This window comes from Drosophila gunungcola (genome assembly GCF_025200985.1).
Source record: "Drosophila gunungcola strain Sukarami chromosome 2R unlocalized genomic scaffold, Dgunungcola_SK_2 000006F, whole genome shotgun sequence".
In the NCBI taxonomy this organism is placed as follows: Eukaryota; Metazoa; Arthropoda; class Insecta; order Diptera; family Drosophilidae; genus Drosophila; species Drosophila gunungcola.
The window spans coordinates 1,933,301-1,947,667 of record NW_026453168.1 but is presented as its reverse complement, the minus strand read 5'-3'; the positions used below and the strand labels follow the sequence as shown (position 1 = coordinate 1,947,667).

The 14,367-nt window shown below is 41.3% G+C and overlaps 2 protein-coding genes across 26 annotated transcripts in view; one reads left to right on the top strand and one right to left on the bottom strand.

Moving 5' to 3' along the window:
* The window catches only part of LOC128254852 (heterogeneous nuclear ribonucleoprotein L), a 102,809-nt gene that overhangs the window by 66,819 nt on the left and 21,623 nt on the right, over positions 1 to 14,367 (top strand). The gene's annotated exons all lie outside the window — the stretch shown is intronic.
* Positions 7,583 to 10,864, bottom strand: LOC128254859 (uncharacterized). The gene is made up of 2 exons (XM_052984203.1): positions 10,834 to 10,864; positions 7,583 to 10,784 (listed from the first exon to the last, which is right to left on the bottom strand). The coding sequence occupies exons 1-2, from the start codon at positions 10,834 to 10,836 to the stop codon at positions 10,362 to 10,364; spliced, it is 426 nt and encodes a 141-aa protein (XP_052840163.1). The 5' UTR covers positions 10,837 to 10,864; the 3' UTR covers positions 7,583 to 10,361.

The following is a 14,367-nucleotide window of genomic DNA, read 5'->3' as shown; positions in this document are numbered from 1 at the left end:
TACCCACAACACCCTCAATTTTCACAAAACTGGAAAACTTTTGCAAGCAAATTTTCTTATCCATGCTATTTGTTTGATAATTGGCCATGGCCACGGCATTTGGCATTGTGTACTCATGCCGCCTCGCCCCTCTTGTCTTGTTGGGATAAAGTTTTAGGTCGCTTCCAGCCAAAAAGTCCAAATTCAATTGATTTGAAAAGGCGCGCGGCAGGGGAGAGTTCAAAGTGTAATGGATTCATTCGGAGTTTGTTGTGCTCTGCTCTGTTTTTTATTTTATTTTATTTATTTTCTCTGTTTACTTTCACCCCTCACATTTCTTTTTGGTTGGTTGCATGTTTGCTCGTGGTTTTTGGCATGCTCCGGGCTAAATATATGTGGTTAAGAGCCGAGTTAAATATGTTTCGTGTTGGCAAATATTTTTCCATGATTGGACCATTTGTTGCCTTTTGCTATTAGATGATTTGTTCTTTACTGAGTTAATTTAAAAGCTTAAACGTAGAGCTGGCAAATCAACGAGTTGTATACCATAGCGTGTACGAAACTGTTAAAAATATAATTATATTTAAAGTGTTGCTATGTTAAATTGTACAAGTAAAATAATAAATAAATATTAAGTGATATTTTAAGTGCTTTATCGATGCTTTGCCAGCCCTAATAAACGAAATGGAGCTGTGTTGCTTTTGACATCTATTTATCTGTTCAAGTTTCCCTCTTTGGTTCGATTCCCCCAACTACGCTCATAATTTCCGCCGACCTGCCAGATGAGTTTATGCATAGTTGATCACTTTTCCGTCCGTTGTTTTCCCTTTGTCAATTTCCCTTTGGCCTAATCTTAAAATAACAGCAACCCCAGTTGCTCAGTTGCACTTATGACAACGCCGAGTGAGAATTCTTTGGGGCTTTGCCTGTAGCCGGCTTTCTTTGGCTGCCTAATAAGCATCCTTGGGGAAATTATGATGAGCAGAATTCAATTTCGTGTTTAATTTGCAGTGAATCCGTTTCTTTCACTTACTCGGACTCGGTCTCCGACTTGGTCTTGGACTCAATTTTAGTGGTGATTTACCAGGCAACAGAAGTAATAAAATATAAGGCAAGGAAATAAAGGAAACAATATTCGCAGGCCTGAAATCTTTAAGGCAACTTTGTTGGGCATTGTTTAGGCCGGGCCAAGTTTTTATTTTCCTCGAACAGTTTTCGCCGGTCCCGCTGCTAATATGCAAATTTGTTGCTGCCTTTGTTTTCGCTCTTCCCTTCGCTTGTAATATACAAATAAATTTCTATGTATTATCTTTCTCGGCTGCATTCGCAGCTCTTTGCCTTCCACATTTTTTTATTTTTTAACCACAATGAGCGCCTTTCATTATTTGCTGTGAAACAACATTTTCCCTTTTCTTTTCTTTGCTTTTCGTTATTTTATTTATATATTATGCTGCCACTTGTGTTGTTCTTGCTGCTGCATAAATAAGTATTTTTAATTTTACCACAAAGTTTTTTTAGGTTCTTCATTTTCAGAAAGCAAATGAAATGCAAAATCATTTTTATTAAAAAGTTTACTTTTTAATCTGATGTGCTCGTTGCGTTTTCACCCCTCCGCCTTCTTTTCCTTCTAGTTATTTAATTTTGTGTCTGCTCCTCCTGCGGTTTGCGCGTCACATGGCCGTTGGCAGTGAGGTTAATTAAAATTAAAATTTTTGGTTGTTTTCCCTTAAAGTTAAAGCGCATTAAGGAAGCCATTCCAGCTGTTGTGCATTAACTAAAAGTTGCCAAAGCCGTTTTGTTAATTAGCCGGCCCTAAGCCGGAGAAGCCCCAAAAAGTATGCTAAGCAAGAGAAATGATTCCTGGGACATATCCCACTGCAATTTCAATTGCAATTCATTATGATTAACATATTTATGGGCTCGGGGTGGCCTTTGTCATTCATGTGCTTGGGGACGTGAATCACTGATTCTCGGCAATCGTTCACACCTCTAAGCCAGGAGGTCCCAAAAGCGTTCTGCAGACAGTCAGAGCTGATCCCCAGGGAGCCGAGTGAAATGCGTGAAAGCCGTCGGCCCCAAGGAGACTCAACTGGGTCGCAAATCCAATCCACGACGTCGACAACGACAACGACAATGAACGGACGCCTGTAAAAACAAAATGGCCAACATCCCGGCCGGAAGTTGTGCGTTGCCTCGAGCGGTTGACTGGAACAACTGTAAATGGGAGCGTGTCTACAGCAGCTTGGTCTGCCATTGCGGCTCGCTTTACTGCTGTTTCCGGCGTGGTAGGAAGTGTTTTTAATTTTAATGCAAGTGCTCCTCTGACTACTCTTTGTATATGGGCTTACAGATAAAAAAACTCAAATAAAAATGGTAAGGAGAAATGTTTGGATTTTTTCTTAAATCTTATTAAAAAGGAGAGGTATAATTTTTAAGCAACTTTTTAGAATACATAAATCGCAGATACTGTCAAAACCTAAAGTAAAGAAAAAAAAACTCAACTCATAACAATTAACAATATAATGATTTTTTTATCGTTCTATTTATTTTATAGTAATTCATATAGTATGTATTTATATTTATATTTTTAAAAAGTTTTTCAAATATAAAAATGTTCTAATTTTATTTTTATATGATGTGTAGATATTTTTATTCATATGCTTTGCGAGACTCAACATAAAAATAGTTAAAATTTGGGTTCATTGTTAAAGTTAAAGTGTAGCACTCGCTGTGCTTCAGAATCGGAACTTGGAATTACTCCGTCTTGACGAGCAAGAGCATCTCCCAACTGATGGCATCATCAATTCCGCCCACAATTCGAGCTTTTTATCAAAAATTCAGCAACATGCAATGCAATTCCCAAGTTTGAATTGTGTGTCATATATTTTGCCTCTCCGTCAGCTTCTCCGTCAGCTTGTCCTGCGGATCCTGTTGTTCCTTCAGCTGCCATGGGGAAAGTTTTATGAGAAATTGAACGTCAGAATTTGCTGCTGCCTCCACAGGACGAAACCACCCGCAGTTGTGTTTTGCATTATTGCCATGCCATAACAGCCTGCGGCATTGCATTTGAAAGTTATCAGCGAAAAAAGCGAGGAGCAGAAAAACTAGGTAAAGAAACCATCACGAGATGGGCAGCATCTGCTGCAGGCGGAATTGCGACGGAAAGTTACTTACTTGAGCTCGATTTCAGTTGCTGAGTGTTTTTCAATCGTTGTGCTGCGACGATTTGTATGCCGGGATGCGGGTACTCCAATCGTATCTGCCATCAACACATCATCTCTCGTGTACCTTTTTTATTCGCTCGGTGGCGCCCACCATGGGGAGGGGGTTGGAGGTGTTTTATTGCGAAATATTGGCAACAGTCTGCCGCAAATTGAGGAAGCCAAACATTTACCCCTAACCCAATCCCAGCCCACAGTTATCTTCGCCATCTCGGGCTGCCATTGTTGTCGGAGCTCCCTGTCACAGTGTCTTTCTGTGGCCCTGCCTGCCATGCCAGCCCTGCTGCCTGTTATTGAAACATTTCTGGCCAGATAATAATTTTGCTTTATTATTTTCTGGCTTCTGTCGGCCCTGTCCCATCGAGTGCGAGTGTCTTTTGTTGATGCTGCCTGCCGCTGCTGCAGCACTCTGCTTTCTGTCCCTACGAGCATCGATAATTGGCGAATTTTGGCACTTGCAGCCGGTCCCCGCTTTCCGCATCCCGCTCTCGACGATCCGAATCTGAATCTGACAAGCCACTGGCCATTTTGGGGGCCTGACATTTTCCGATTGTTAAACTATTGTCACCCCAGCCGGCCGTCCCATACTTGTCGGTTGGTGGCAAAATATTGCCAGCAATTTGGCCATCATCGTTGGCATCTCGTCATCGTCATTGTGCGTAATTGAGTGTAGCTTTCGGCAAAGCCTTCTCGAAATGTTGATTGCGATGGAGAGCAGGACAATAAGGGATTGTAAGTGGAAAGATAGCAGTTGGCATATTGAATATCGGGTAAAGGGGAATTTACCACTTTAAAAGACTACCCACTTAAATGAAAAATTAGTTTTCCTATTCCCTTCAGTGAATTTGATCTTATTGCTAGTTAAAGGACTAAGTTATTTCAGAGTTAAAGGCGAATGTAAAATTATTAAGTTGTAATACTTCAGCATTTTCATTTAACAAGTTAGCTCAGGTAAGGAGTTAAGAGAATTTTTTTTAGAATTTCAAATACGTTATTATAAATCCACGTAAACGTTAATCTTGAAAATGATAAATACCAAAATTCAATAGGTTCATTTAAAGGCAATAAATTAAACCTTTTAAACTTAAACTTATATTTATAGTTTTAAAACATTAATCTTGAATACGATAACTACCAAAATGAATTAGGATCAATTAAAGTCAATAATTTGTAAATAAGTTACTTAAGCTCAGGCAACACTGCGTATGCGTGATAATTTGAGGAATTAAATGAGTTTAATTAGGCCACCCTCGTGGAAATGTTCATATGCCAGCCCACTGGGCTGCACTGAGAAGAAAATCTTTTGCTGGGTGGCCAATATCACATATCAAGAGTCTCGAGTTCCTTGGACCTTGAACACCGCAACCCTTTGGCCCGTTGTTGTCAGCGCTCAAAGTTGCATGCAACGTAAATTGGCGGTGCCGCATCCTCAGCCACTCAGTCAGCAGCAGCACATTCGCATTGGGACAGATTACATGCATGGAAACAAAAGACTGACGTCGGACATTGTGCAACTGTCATCGGCGGTTGTCGTCCAACTAAGCATTTAATTTTAGCGCAGCCAGCGACAATTTTAGTGGTCGGAAAAGTCGAGCTCTTGAAGGCCCTGCGGCCACTTTGTTGCTACAGTTGCGCAATATGCAAACGGCTGTTAACTGTTGACGTTGGGAAATTGTAACTGTAACAAAAGACAAGGCAACTTGTCCCGAACACAATGAATGCGAACCGCGAATGCGAATGGCAAACGTCGCTGATGGCCGGGAAATTGAATTAGCAAAATGCCTTCGAGTTGTGGCAATCGTTGGAAAAACTGACGGTGGGGAAACTGAAATGGCAACTGACGCGGGGTTGCCGCAAGAAAAACATCTTAGGAGGTCGGCCGCCTGAATTATGCACTACTCAAGTTAATTGCAGCGATGGGGAGGAAATAACCAACTACCAACTCCCATGGCTAACATCTGACAAGCTGGCTAAAAACAAAAAAAAAAAAAACAAAAAAAAAAAAAAAAGAAGGAAACTTATTCAATTAAACTTTTGCCTGGCATGTAATGGAAAATGTGCTCCTAATGGAGGGCAACCTTGGGCGGGGCTGCCGCACTAACCACACCGACTGTGGGCCTGAATAAATTCCGTTTTAAATGAAATTTCGTTAAAATATAATATTTGCCAAGCTCCATTTGCTGCTGGGCGGCACGGGGGCGTGGCACATGTGACATGCGTTGAAATTTTTCATTTGATCATCCTGCTGCAGCTGCACATGCAAATTAGAGCGTTATTATATGGCCCTGGCAAGCTGGCGGCAACTCTGAACTAAGAGGCTCTGATGAATGGCAATTGTGCGGAACGCAGAACACAAAACGCAATCCTCGAGCGAGCTTTTGACTTTTTGGCCAGCTCACTACAAAATCTGTGGGGACTTTGTTTCAACACACAACTATTTCCCAGGGAAAACCGGCTCTGATTTATGCATGTTCTGCTGCCACATGAGTCCTGAGCTGCTGCTCCTCCGCCCAGCCTTTCGTTTGCATTGTTTGATTAATTTCATAAGCTTTTGCCCTAGGTCGTAAAAAAAGGACAACATGTGAGGAGAGCCGCATGTCGCCTGTGTGACATGTTTTTTTTGTTTGTATTGCTGCAGCACTTCCACTTCACAAGCTTTAAGAACTGCTGAGCCACTTAATATTCTATTTATAGTCCACTAATATTTATTATGGACGAACAAAAGACGTGAAAATGGGGCGAAAGAAAACTAATTTAAATAAAATAATGCTTCTCCATTGTTTGTTGGGATTTTCGCAGATTTGTCATTGTGTTTTGCTTAAGCTAGCTGACCGAAAAACCAATCCGTAAACGTTGACAGCTCCGCTTAAGGAACGCCCACCATATAATCCCTTGCAACAATACCAGTCCATACCAGTCCAGTATGCCAATTCAGATGGATATTCAACAGTTTTGCCCCCTTAGATTTTGTGCAATTTCTTGTAAATTTAATTTCCTGCCTTGCGCTTCTGCTCATTTGGCTTGCACTCTGTGAGCACTGACATTGACTCTTGTTGTATTTGCATTTGGCAGGCGATGTCTTCATTGCTCATCAGCTATGCAGAATTCATTTCCTCATTCGTTCAATTACACAGTCATCGTTGTGTGAGGCTGCTGCTCACCAGATTGCAATAATTTTCGAATCAAATATTTGTCAGGTGTCACGGCGCATATTCAAGGCATTTCAAAAGTTAATTAGTTTTGAAGTTCCAATAACTTTACCAATTCAAATCTCAAGCATGCCGATTGTGGTTTTCTGCGGGCAATGTAATTGCCAATTAGTGCACGACATATGTAAAGAATAATTCCTGAAGTTTATTGTTATTGCCTATGGAAAAAAAGCGAACACCATTGCAAATTGTTTGAGAAATCAATTTTGGGGAAAATTGCTAAATTTGCCAACCAATCGAACAAAAACAAATGTCAAATATTTGCCAAATTACTCAGCACAAAGCCCGAAAGCCAAAGCCAAAAGTTATGTGCAAAAATGTTTTTGCCTGCCAATGAGACGTGAACTTTTATGGCTCCTCCCATCCCATCTCATCCGCTCCCACCAGTCCCTGGCCCATTATTTTCAACCTGCACTCTCACGTCAAGGCAACCTAATTGATTTTAAAATAAATAATGACTAATCACCACCTGCAAGAGCGAGAGCGAAAGGGAATTGTGAGTTCGTTGGTTCAGCCCCACCCTCACCCACTGTTTTCTAGGTGGAAATTTCGTGGCATCCGCCGCCACCACATCTACATCGCTTTCTGGGTCGATTCCGGTTGCTGTGTAGACACGGGTTAACCCGTCCAAAGGGATCCCTTCCGCCGCTTGATTAATTGAAATTTCACTCACTGTCAAGGTGTATAGTTTGTGTGAGTGTTTGGGTTCGGGTACGGTACGTCTGTGGGCGGTATATGGCGAGGCGAGGCGAGGGCGGGGGCGTGGCAGGGGCAGCAGCAACTTGTCTCCACTAGGATATTTGGTCCACGGTGGAGGGAGAAGCGTTTCTAAATTAATTGAGTGCGCTAATTTTAGCAAAAAGGTTTTTTAATTGATGGACCGAGTTTCGGAATTGTTGGAAATCTTGTTTACTTTGAAACTAGTTTGGTAAGAGGCAAAATTTAAGTAAACTCGGTAGGTAGCTTTGATAACAACTAAACAGAGTCCACATTTTAATTGACCCCTTTACAAAGTCTTCACTTAATTCACTTAAGTTAATGATTCGGTTACCACTTGACTGTCAAGTTAAATGTAAACATAATTCGAGATTGTTGGCAGTAGTTAAATCGTTGAAGATAATCTTTTAAGCATACTTAACACAGCTACTGAATCCGATTTTAATAGTTCCATTGATAAGAAAACGTTCGATAATAAATTTCTAGTGGCAATCAGGGGTTGCCAAGGGAAACGAAAGTGTACAGCGGCTGATGAGGCGATGAATGAAAAAATTGTTCGTTTACCTGTGGTAATTTCTTTTTCGAACAGTTTTTCCCCTATTTTTCGCCCGACTCGTTAGGTATTTTCGATTCGCGTTTGTTCATTACAATTTGGCCACGCGCAATTTACATCGCAAACGTACAAGTGTTTGCTATTAGCCTATTCTTGTGCATTATAGCCTTTCAGCATTTAGGCCGTGAGCTAACATGATTTTCAAAATGCTTTACGCCGCGTTGCGTGGGCATTATGTGGTTTTTCGTGGTGTTGATGCGATAATTGTGTTCCGAGTGGCGTTTGATCCAATGAATGGTTCAACAGCATCAGCATAAATGCAGTGCGGGATTAGCAAACATTTAACGAGCGAGCGAACGAACGAACGAGCGGTCTGACTTTTCAATCTATAGCTGAGAAATTTGTTGGGCCATAATCTCCCGAATGGAGGGGCATTACACGAGTTTTCTTTGGCAAAGTAATGACCCAAAAATCTAAATATCTCGTACTACATTTGCTGCTGGCGGCTGGCTTCTGGCTGCTAGCTGCATGCCGGCTCACAGAGATATGCGAAGCCATCCGCCTCCGTGGAACTCGTACATACTTGTGCATACATTTACCCTAATGCTATGCCCGGGGGTTTTCACCACCGCCATTCCCCATTTTCCGCCTCCATTCCCACTACTGGCTGTGTGCCAGGACCAAGTGCTGTTCCAGCAGCAGGAAGGAGGTGGAGCGAAGGATACGCAACAGTCTGCCTGCCTGTTTGCTCTTCGCCAATATTCAAAAACTGATTTTCATATGTCTTTTAAGTTTATTTGCGAGCGGGCAGATTGTGGGTACACACATCCCCAGCTTCTCCTCGCCAACTTCGTGCCGTTTCTGTATCTGTTTTGGCATCGCCTTGTGGCTCTTATCGTATCCGGCACACGCATAAAAGTTGGCCGAGTGTTTGCAAATTTTTTTCTGCTCGCTCTCTTTCAACTTTTTTATTGGGCCCGAATTTAATTCACAGAGGAAACAGACACACACGAACACACACATAGATACTATACACACGACTCGGCTCCTGTGCAAGTTTTTTGAAAAGCGATTTCAAATGCAAATTTTATTGGAACAGGGGAGTCCTGTGTTCAAAGATGGAGATTAAAATCAATTCAATTTGCTGCAAGACCAGCAAAAGTGGTAATAATTTTTGGTCTTTGTTTTCACGACGCACACACAAGCTTTCTTTTACTTAACATAATGAGATTTTGAGCGAGTGCGTTTATTGTTAGCGAATTTACAATGGCCAAGCCTAGGGGAATTTGGTTTAGTCAGCAAAATGAAACTGAGCAGGGATTTTAGGCCCAGTCAGTTGGCTATTAATTGACCCATTTCTTAGCCGGCTCAGTACATGCCAGGCACACTGTTGGCTGTCAATATATCACTCGTTATGCACCATTAAGTGCTCGCTTAATAGGCGGCCATTTATCAAACGCTCCCCCGATGTGCTGCCAAATGTTAAGGAATCGAGCCAGGATGAGCTTCGATGCTGGGAAAAATCAGGAATGAAGCATAGCGTCAGATGCCACGGTGTTTGTCATAATAAAAGTTACTTAAAAATTGGGCGAAAATATTTGGGCGAGCATAAATCAATTGCTTGGCAGGTACAGCATGGCGTATGCGTGATTTATACGCTGCCACAGGGCAGTGTTTTTACGTTTCTTTTTCCCCAAAAATGCACAGCACTGGCTCTTGGTCCATGAGGGCCATTATTAGCCAGCCCACTAGGCGTATGCGCAATTAAAGCCTTTCAGTGGTGATCGCGCATACGACGCTTGGTCCCTTTAGTCAATCTGTCGGAAAAACGTGAAGAGGGCTTACGTGGAAATTAAATAAAAACATTGAATTTGCATTACCCTCGTTAATTAACAAACTTAAGCAAATTCCTGCTTGCTGTCTGACAAACACACCTCTTCTGTGTATGTTGTGGTGCTTATTTTATTTACCTGTCTCGCTCATGTCTGTTTGGACAAAAAGCAACGGTAGCAGGTGCTGCTGTGCCGTTGCAGTTGCACTTGCAACTCCCAACAGGCTGCCACAATTTATTGCTCTAGCTTCGACTGCCTCTGGGCAATCAAATAACAAAATGGCAGCGCAGCGCTTTGACATTTAATTGCGTCGTTGGCGGCAAAGCTTATGAAATATGTTTGTGACAAGGCTCCAGTGCAACCCGGTCCCCTTTTACCCTTTTTCTACCACATTTTCCCTATTTCTCATGTGCTGCCGATTTTAATAAACGACAGACCTTGTCGGCTGTTGTTCGAATCGAGGCTTGTGGTTCCCATTTGGCTATGAAGAATCCAATCCTGCCGGCACATTGCATTTTTTTAATTTGCTGAGTGCGCATGACAAGAAGGAATGGAGCAGTATTCTTTTTATAAAGTGCCACACTATATTTGCAGCAAAGAATCAGCAAAGTGATACATTTGATTTTATTTGGTAGGGAAATGATCGCAATTTAGTAAAAGTCTAGTTTGTTATCTGTAGGAATTTTTCATCCAAAACTAAAATTATTCTGTTTAAATTGTATTATTTTAGATTTAGGAAATCAAATTTTACTTTTACATTTGAAAAGGATTCAGATATAACATTATTCTTATATATACATAATGGACGATGTGGTAATGAAATGGGTAACAAAAGTATAGAATACGTGATTCATGGAGTCTCTATCGAAAAGTCGCCTTCCTCCTTGTCCTTGTATGAATAGCACTTTTCGACTCCCATCTCAAACAAGCATAAGAATGCGGTTTCGACTGGAGCTTGTACCGTTTTTTCTTTTGGCAACGGTTTGTTCAGCTTGCACGCTACATATAGGATCCTGAGAATGAACCTAATGCTCTTCCCGGACAGGATATACTTGGAGGCCACTGTGGTGATATGAACCATAAGACTCGAAGAGAGCGGCAAGTCTCCATTAAACCCCTCCACCTGCCGGATCAGCACCTTGACGCCGGAAGTTACGGCCAAATCGAATAGATCTTGTCTGGTTAATTGCGGATGACACATTTCAGTTCGATGGGACTTTCTTGCAATTGCCACGCCAAAAAGCAAAATGAACAACAATAGAAACCTGTGATTCTGTTCGGAAAATGGGTTAAAAAATATTTACAGTTTTTAAAGAAATTACCATTTTACTTAAACTAATTGTTTTCTTCTTAAAGAACGGACTAGTAATAAATTATTTAATTTGGTAAAAATATAATTTGCTGCTTATCATCCGTATAATCTAAATTTTAAATGCTGCGAATCGAAAATCGATCGTTAACGCAGTCCCACATGTTATATAAGATTAGTAAAATGTATTCCATGCCTACCAATCTCCAGCTAAATATTCACAATTTTAATATCTCTTATTCGCAAATTTGTGCTGGCATTGACCTTGCATCGCACTTGGAAAGTTGGCCGAAATGGTTATTCATTAACAACACCAAAGGCAAACAAATAGAGCAGAAGCACGCGTGAAATAAAAGCGATTAATGGAAACAGATTCTGTGCCTGCAATGTGTTGAATATTGTTTCGCATCTACCTCATAAATGAGACGCCAAAATCAAATTTCCACTCAACCACATGGACTGCGAAGCTCTTTTTGCTTAGCGGTTTGCACTGTTTACAATTTCCCAGTGCTTTATATATGACGCTCAGTTGTTGATAGTTTCTGCGTGCGCCTGTTTTCAATGAAATTGTTCAATACGGATTCTGTGTGGGAAAATAAAATTTGCAAATTATGCAAGAGTTGTCGGGCAGTGGGGGTCTCTTCATCGGAAAGTCCGTCGTTTGTCCCGCTGGATGCTTGTTTATTTGGGCATTTGTTTATTTCAGGCGCTTGGAAAATATTCAGACACTTAAATCGCAGTGATCTATGCGTGGTTTTCTATGCACAGTAAGAAAAATGTACATTAAATGAGGATTAATTGGATTCAAACAAATGTAACAAGTTAATTTGGAACTGTTATTTGCTTATCACAGAATTAAGTTTTGGAATAATGTTCTAAAGTGTGTGTTGTATTAGGATTATTACTTTTTTTTAATGTGGCGTATTTTTGCAGCCCAATTAGAATTAGATTTCGAATTTGTTTACGACACTTAAACGGCGCACAGCGAAATTTTGTGTGCATTTTATTCCGCGCCGAAATCTGTCGCGAAAATCCCACTGCATATATATTTCGGGAACATATTTCACATTTTAGCCTGTGCTCAGCAATTAATGCATTAATTTGATGTGACAGAAAAATGACGGTCAGAATATTTATGGGCGGACTTATGTTTGCGGCTTATTAGATTATGCACGTCTATTTATTTGAAGATTTGTTTAAATGGGATAAAATATAAAGATTAACCGAGTTTTTTAATTAAATGTGTTTTTGTTTCTGTATGCAGAAAGGAAGTTCTTGTTTTGAATTTCCTGACTGCCCAAGGAGTTCTCCGGTAAATTGAATTTCCATCTCTTGTTCAAGCTCCACTTGTGTCCGCAATATTCCATTTCTCATTTCGCCAATTTCATTTCACCGCATTATTTACTTCCTCTGCGCCACATCCTTCCACTTCCACTCCCACTTCCACCGCCTCAATCGCTCCAGTTTTTATGGCAGCAAGAGGAACGTTTATGGCCAAGAGCCATCATATACGCTCGTGGTCAGCCGATGGAGGGAAAACTTTCGCCGCAACAATGTTTCCCCCACTTACGCATATTTCTATTTGCGCTGTTGAAATAGAAAACAAACAAATAAACGTCGCAGTGCACCGAATCCCTGGACGGGTTTCCCATCGAAACTTATATAACTGCCGCGATGACGATGATGGCGATGGCGATGGCCAATGGCTCCTGATGAGCTTGGTTCAATGGCTCCAAGGCAACGCACATTCCGAAAGTGATTTTGATTTCGATTTCGTTCGAAATCGTTCGATTCCGTTCGATTTGCTTGCATCAGAAGCGAACTACCAGCAACAGATACTGCAGACAGCAACGGCAAACGAGTTCAATTGGTGAAAACCACTTTTGGCCGCCAGTTTGCTGCTTTATTTCCTGGCAATGGACACTCCACTCCAGCGGCGAGATGGGAAAACTTGATTTTCCAGCTGAGCCAGGGCCAGGGCAAGCGGAAAACGGAAAACGCATTCCCAACCGGAGCGTGAGTTTCCCAGAGCTGTCTTCGTCGTCGTCCATGTCGTCGCATGTTGCTCTAATTGCATGACAAACTCTCTGCCAACTTTCACACACTTTTGGCGTTATCTGTGGAGGTAAAACTGCAGCTTTGGCTTAAAACTGCCTTGGCCATAAATGTCACATATCAAAAGGAAAAGTGAAATTTCGTTGTTCCGACTTCAGCAGCCTGCGGAAGTTGTTAAACTGTTGCGAGAGTAGTGGGCACTTACACAACGCTTGCGTTCTACTTTTTTAACGCAATATACTGGGGTAAAAGATTTAGTAGGTTTTTAGTGTGCTATAGATTTATAAAATATTTTCAAACAAAATTATATCATAAAATGAAAAACTAGCGTAATGTAATGCACCTGTTTTACCACATTTATGATCAATTTAGTTAGAGTAAATATTTTGTATAATCTAAAATATATAAAAATATATGATCCAATTTATTTGTCTGTAAAACATGCTTTGAACTTATCATAACATTTTCATAAGCACCAATAAAGCGTTTTGGCAACTTCCGGCATATCTCAACTGCATTTTAGCTTGGAATTTAGTAATTACAAAATGCTTCAAAGATGCAAAGCGTATTTGAAATAGAACAGATACACAGACCGAAATTGTTCAAGACATTTTAATGTAATTAAATTTGAACGCAGCCTCTAATGATTTCGTTTGCCTTGTCTGCGTTTTGCATCGTAATGAATGTGCTAAAATAACAATAGAGAATGAAGGCACAAAATGGCTCAGACAGGCAAATCTAATAAGCATAATGAATGAACCCCAAAACTCGGGAATGCCAGCAGCTGAGTTGCTGTTTTCACTCAACACGTTGAACTTGTGCTGTCACCTGTGAAGGCAATGATGAACAGCCCCCCCCCCTGCCACGCCCAGGCATATTTTTTTTCATCTATTTTTTTTTTTTAGCTCCCAGGGGGTGACCATGCCCGCTGGCATGTGGCAAATATCTTGCAATCCACACTCGGGCCATGTAAATACGATGCTCTGCTGTCATTCGCTGTTTTGTTTAATTAATTTCTATATTAGATACACTTCATTAAAAATGCCTTGGTTGTGTGGTCGGTGCCATTGTTGTGGGCTATTTTTGGCAATCGAAAGGAATTCGGTGATTGAGCGGCACAACTGTGGCTCGAATGAGATCTGTGCCAGAGATACGAGGATACATTTACAGATTTGCAGCCTAATGGCTCGTAAAAGATCTATGGCCGGTCTGCATAATTCAGTAAATGTGTGTGTCCTCCGGAGCCCAAAACACTTCAGTCCAGGCCTTCTGGTGTCTCCTTTCAGGACCTCTGTCCACCTGTCAGTCTTTCCATCCATCTGGCAGTGCCAGAGCAATTAACGCCCTCTGAGCCCAGGGCCAAAAGGTGGGAATTGGGTCAAGAGGGGCTAAGCAAAGTGCCGCTCTGGAGTTCGGGGCCATGCATTTGTCGTCGCCGGCATAATGAAATGCATTTCAGTCCTCATTAGGCATGCCATTTTGTGATTTTGAT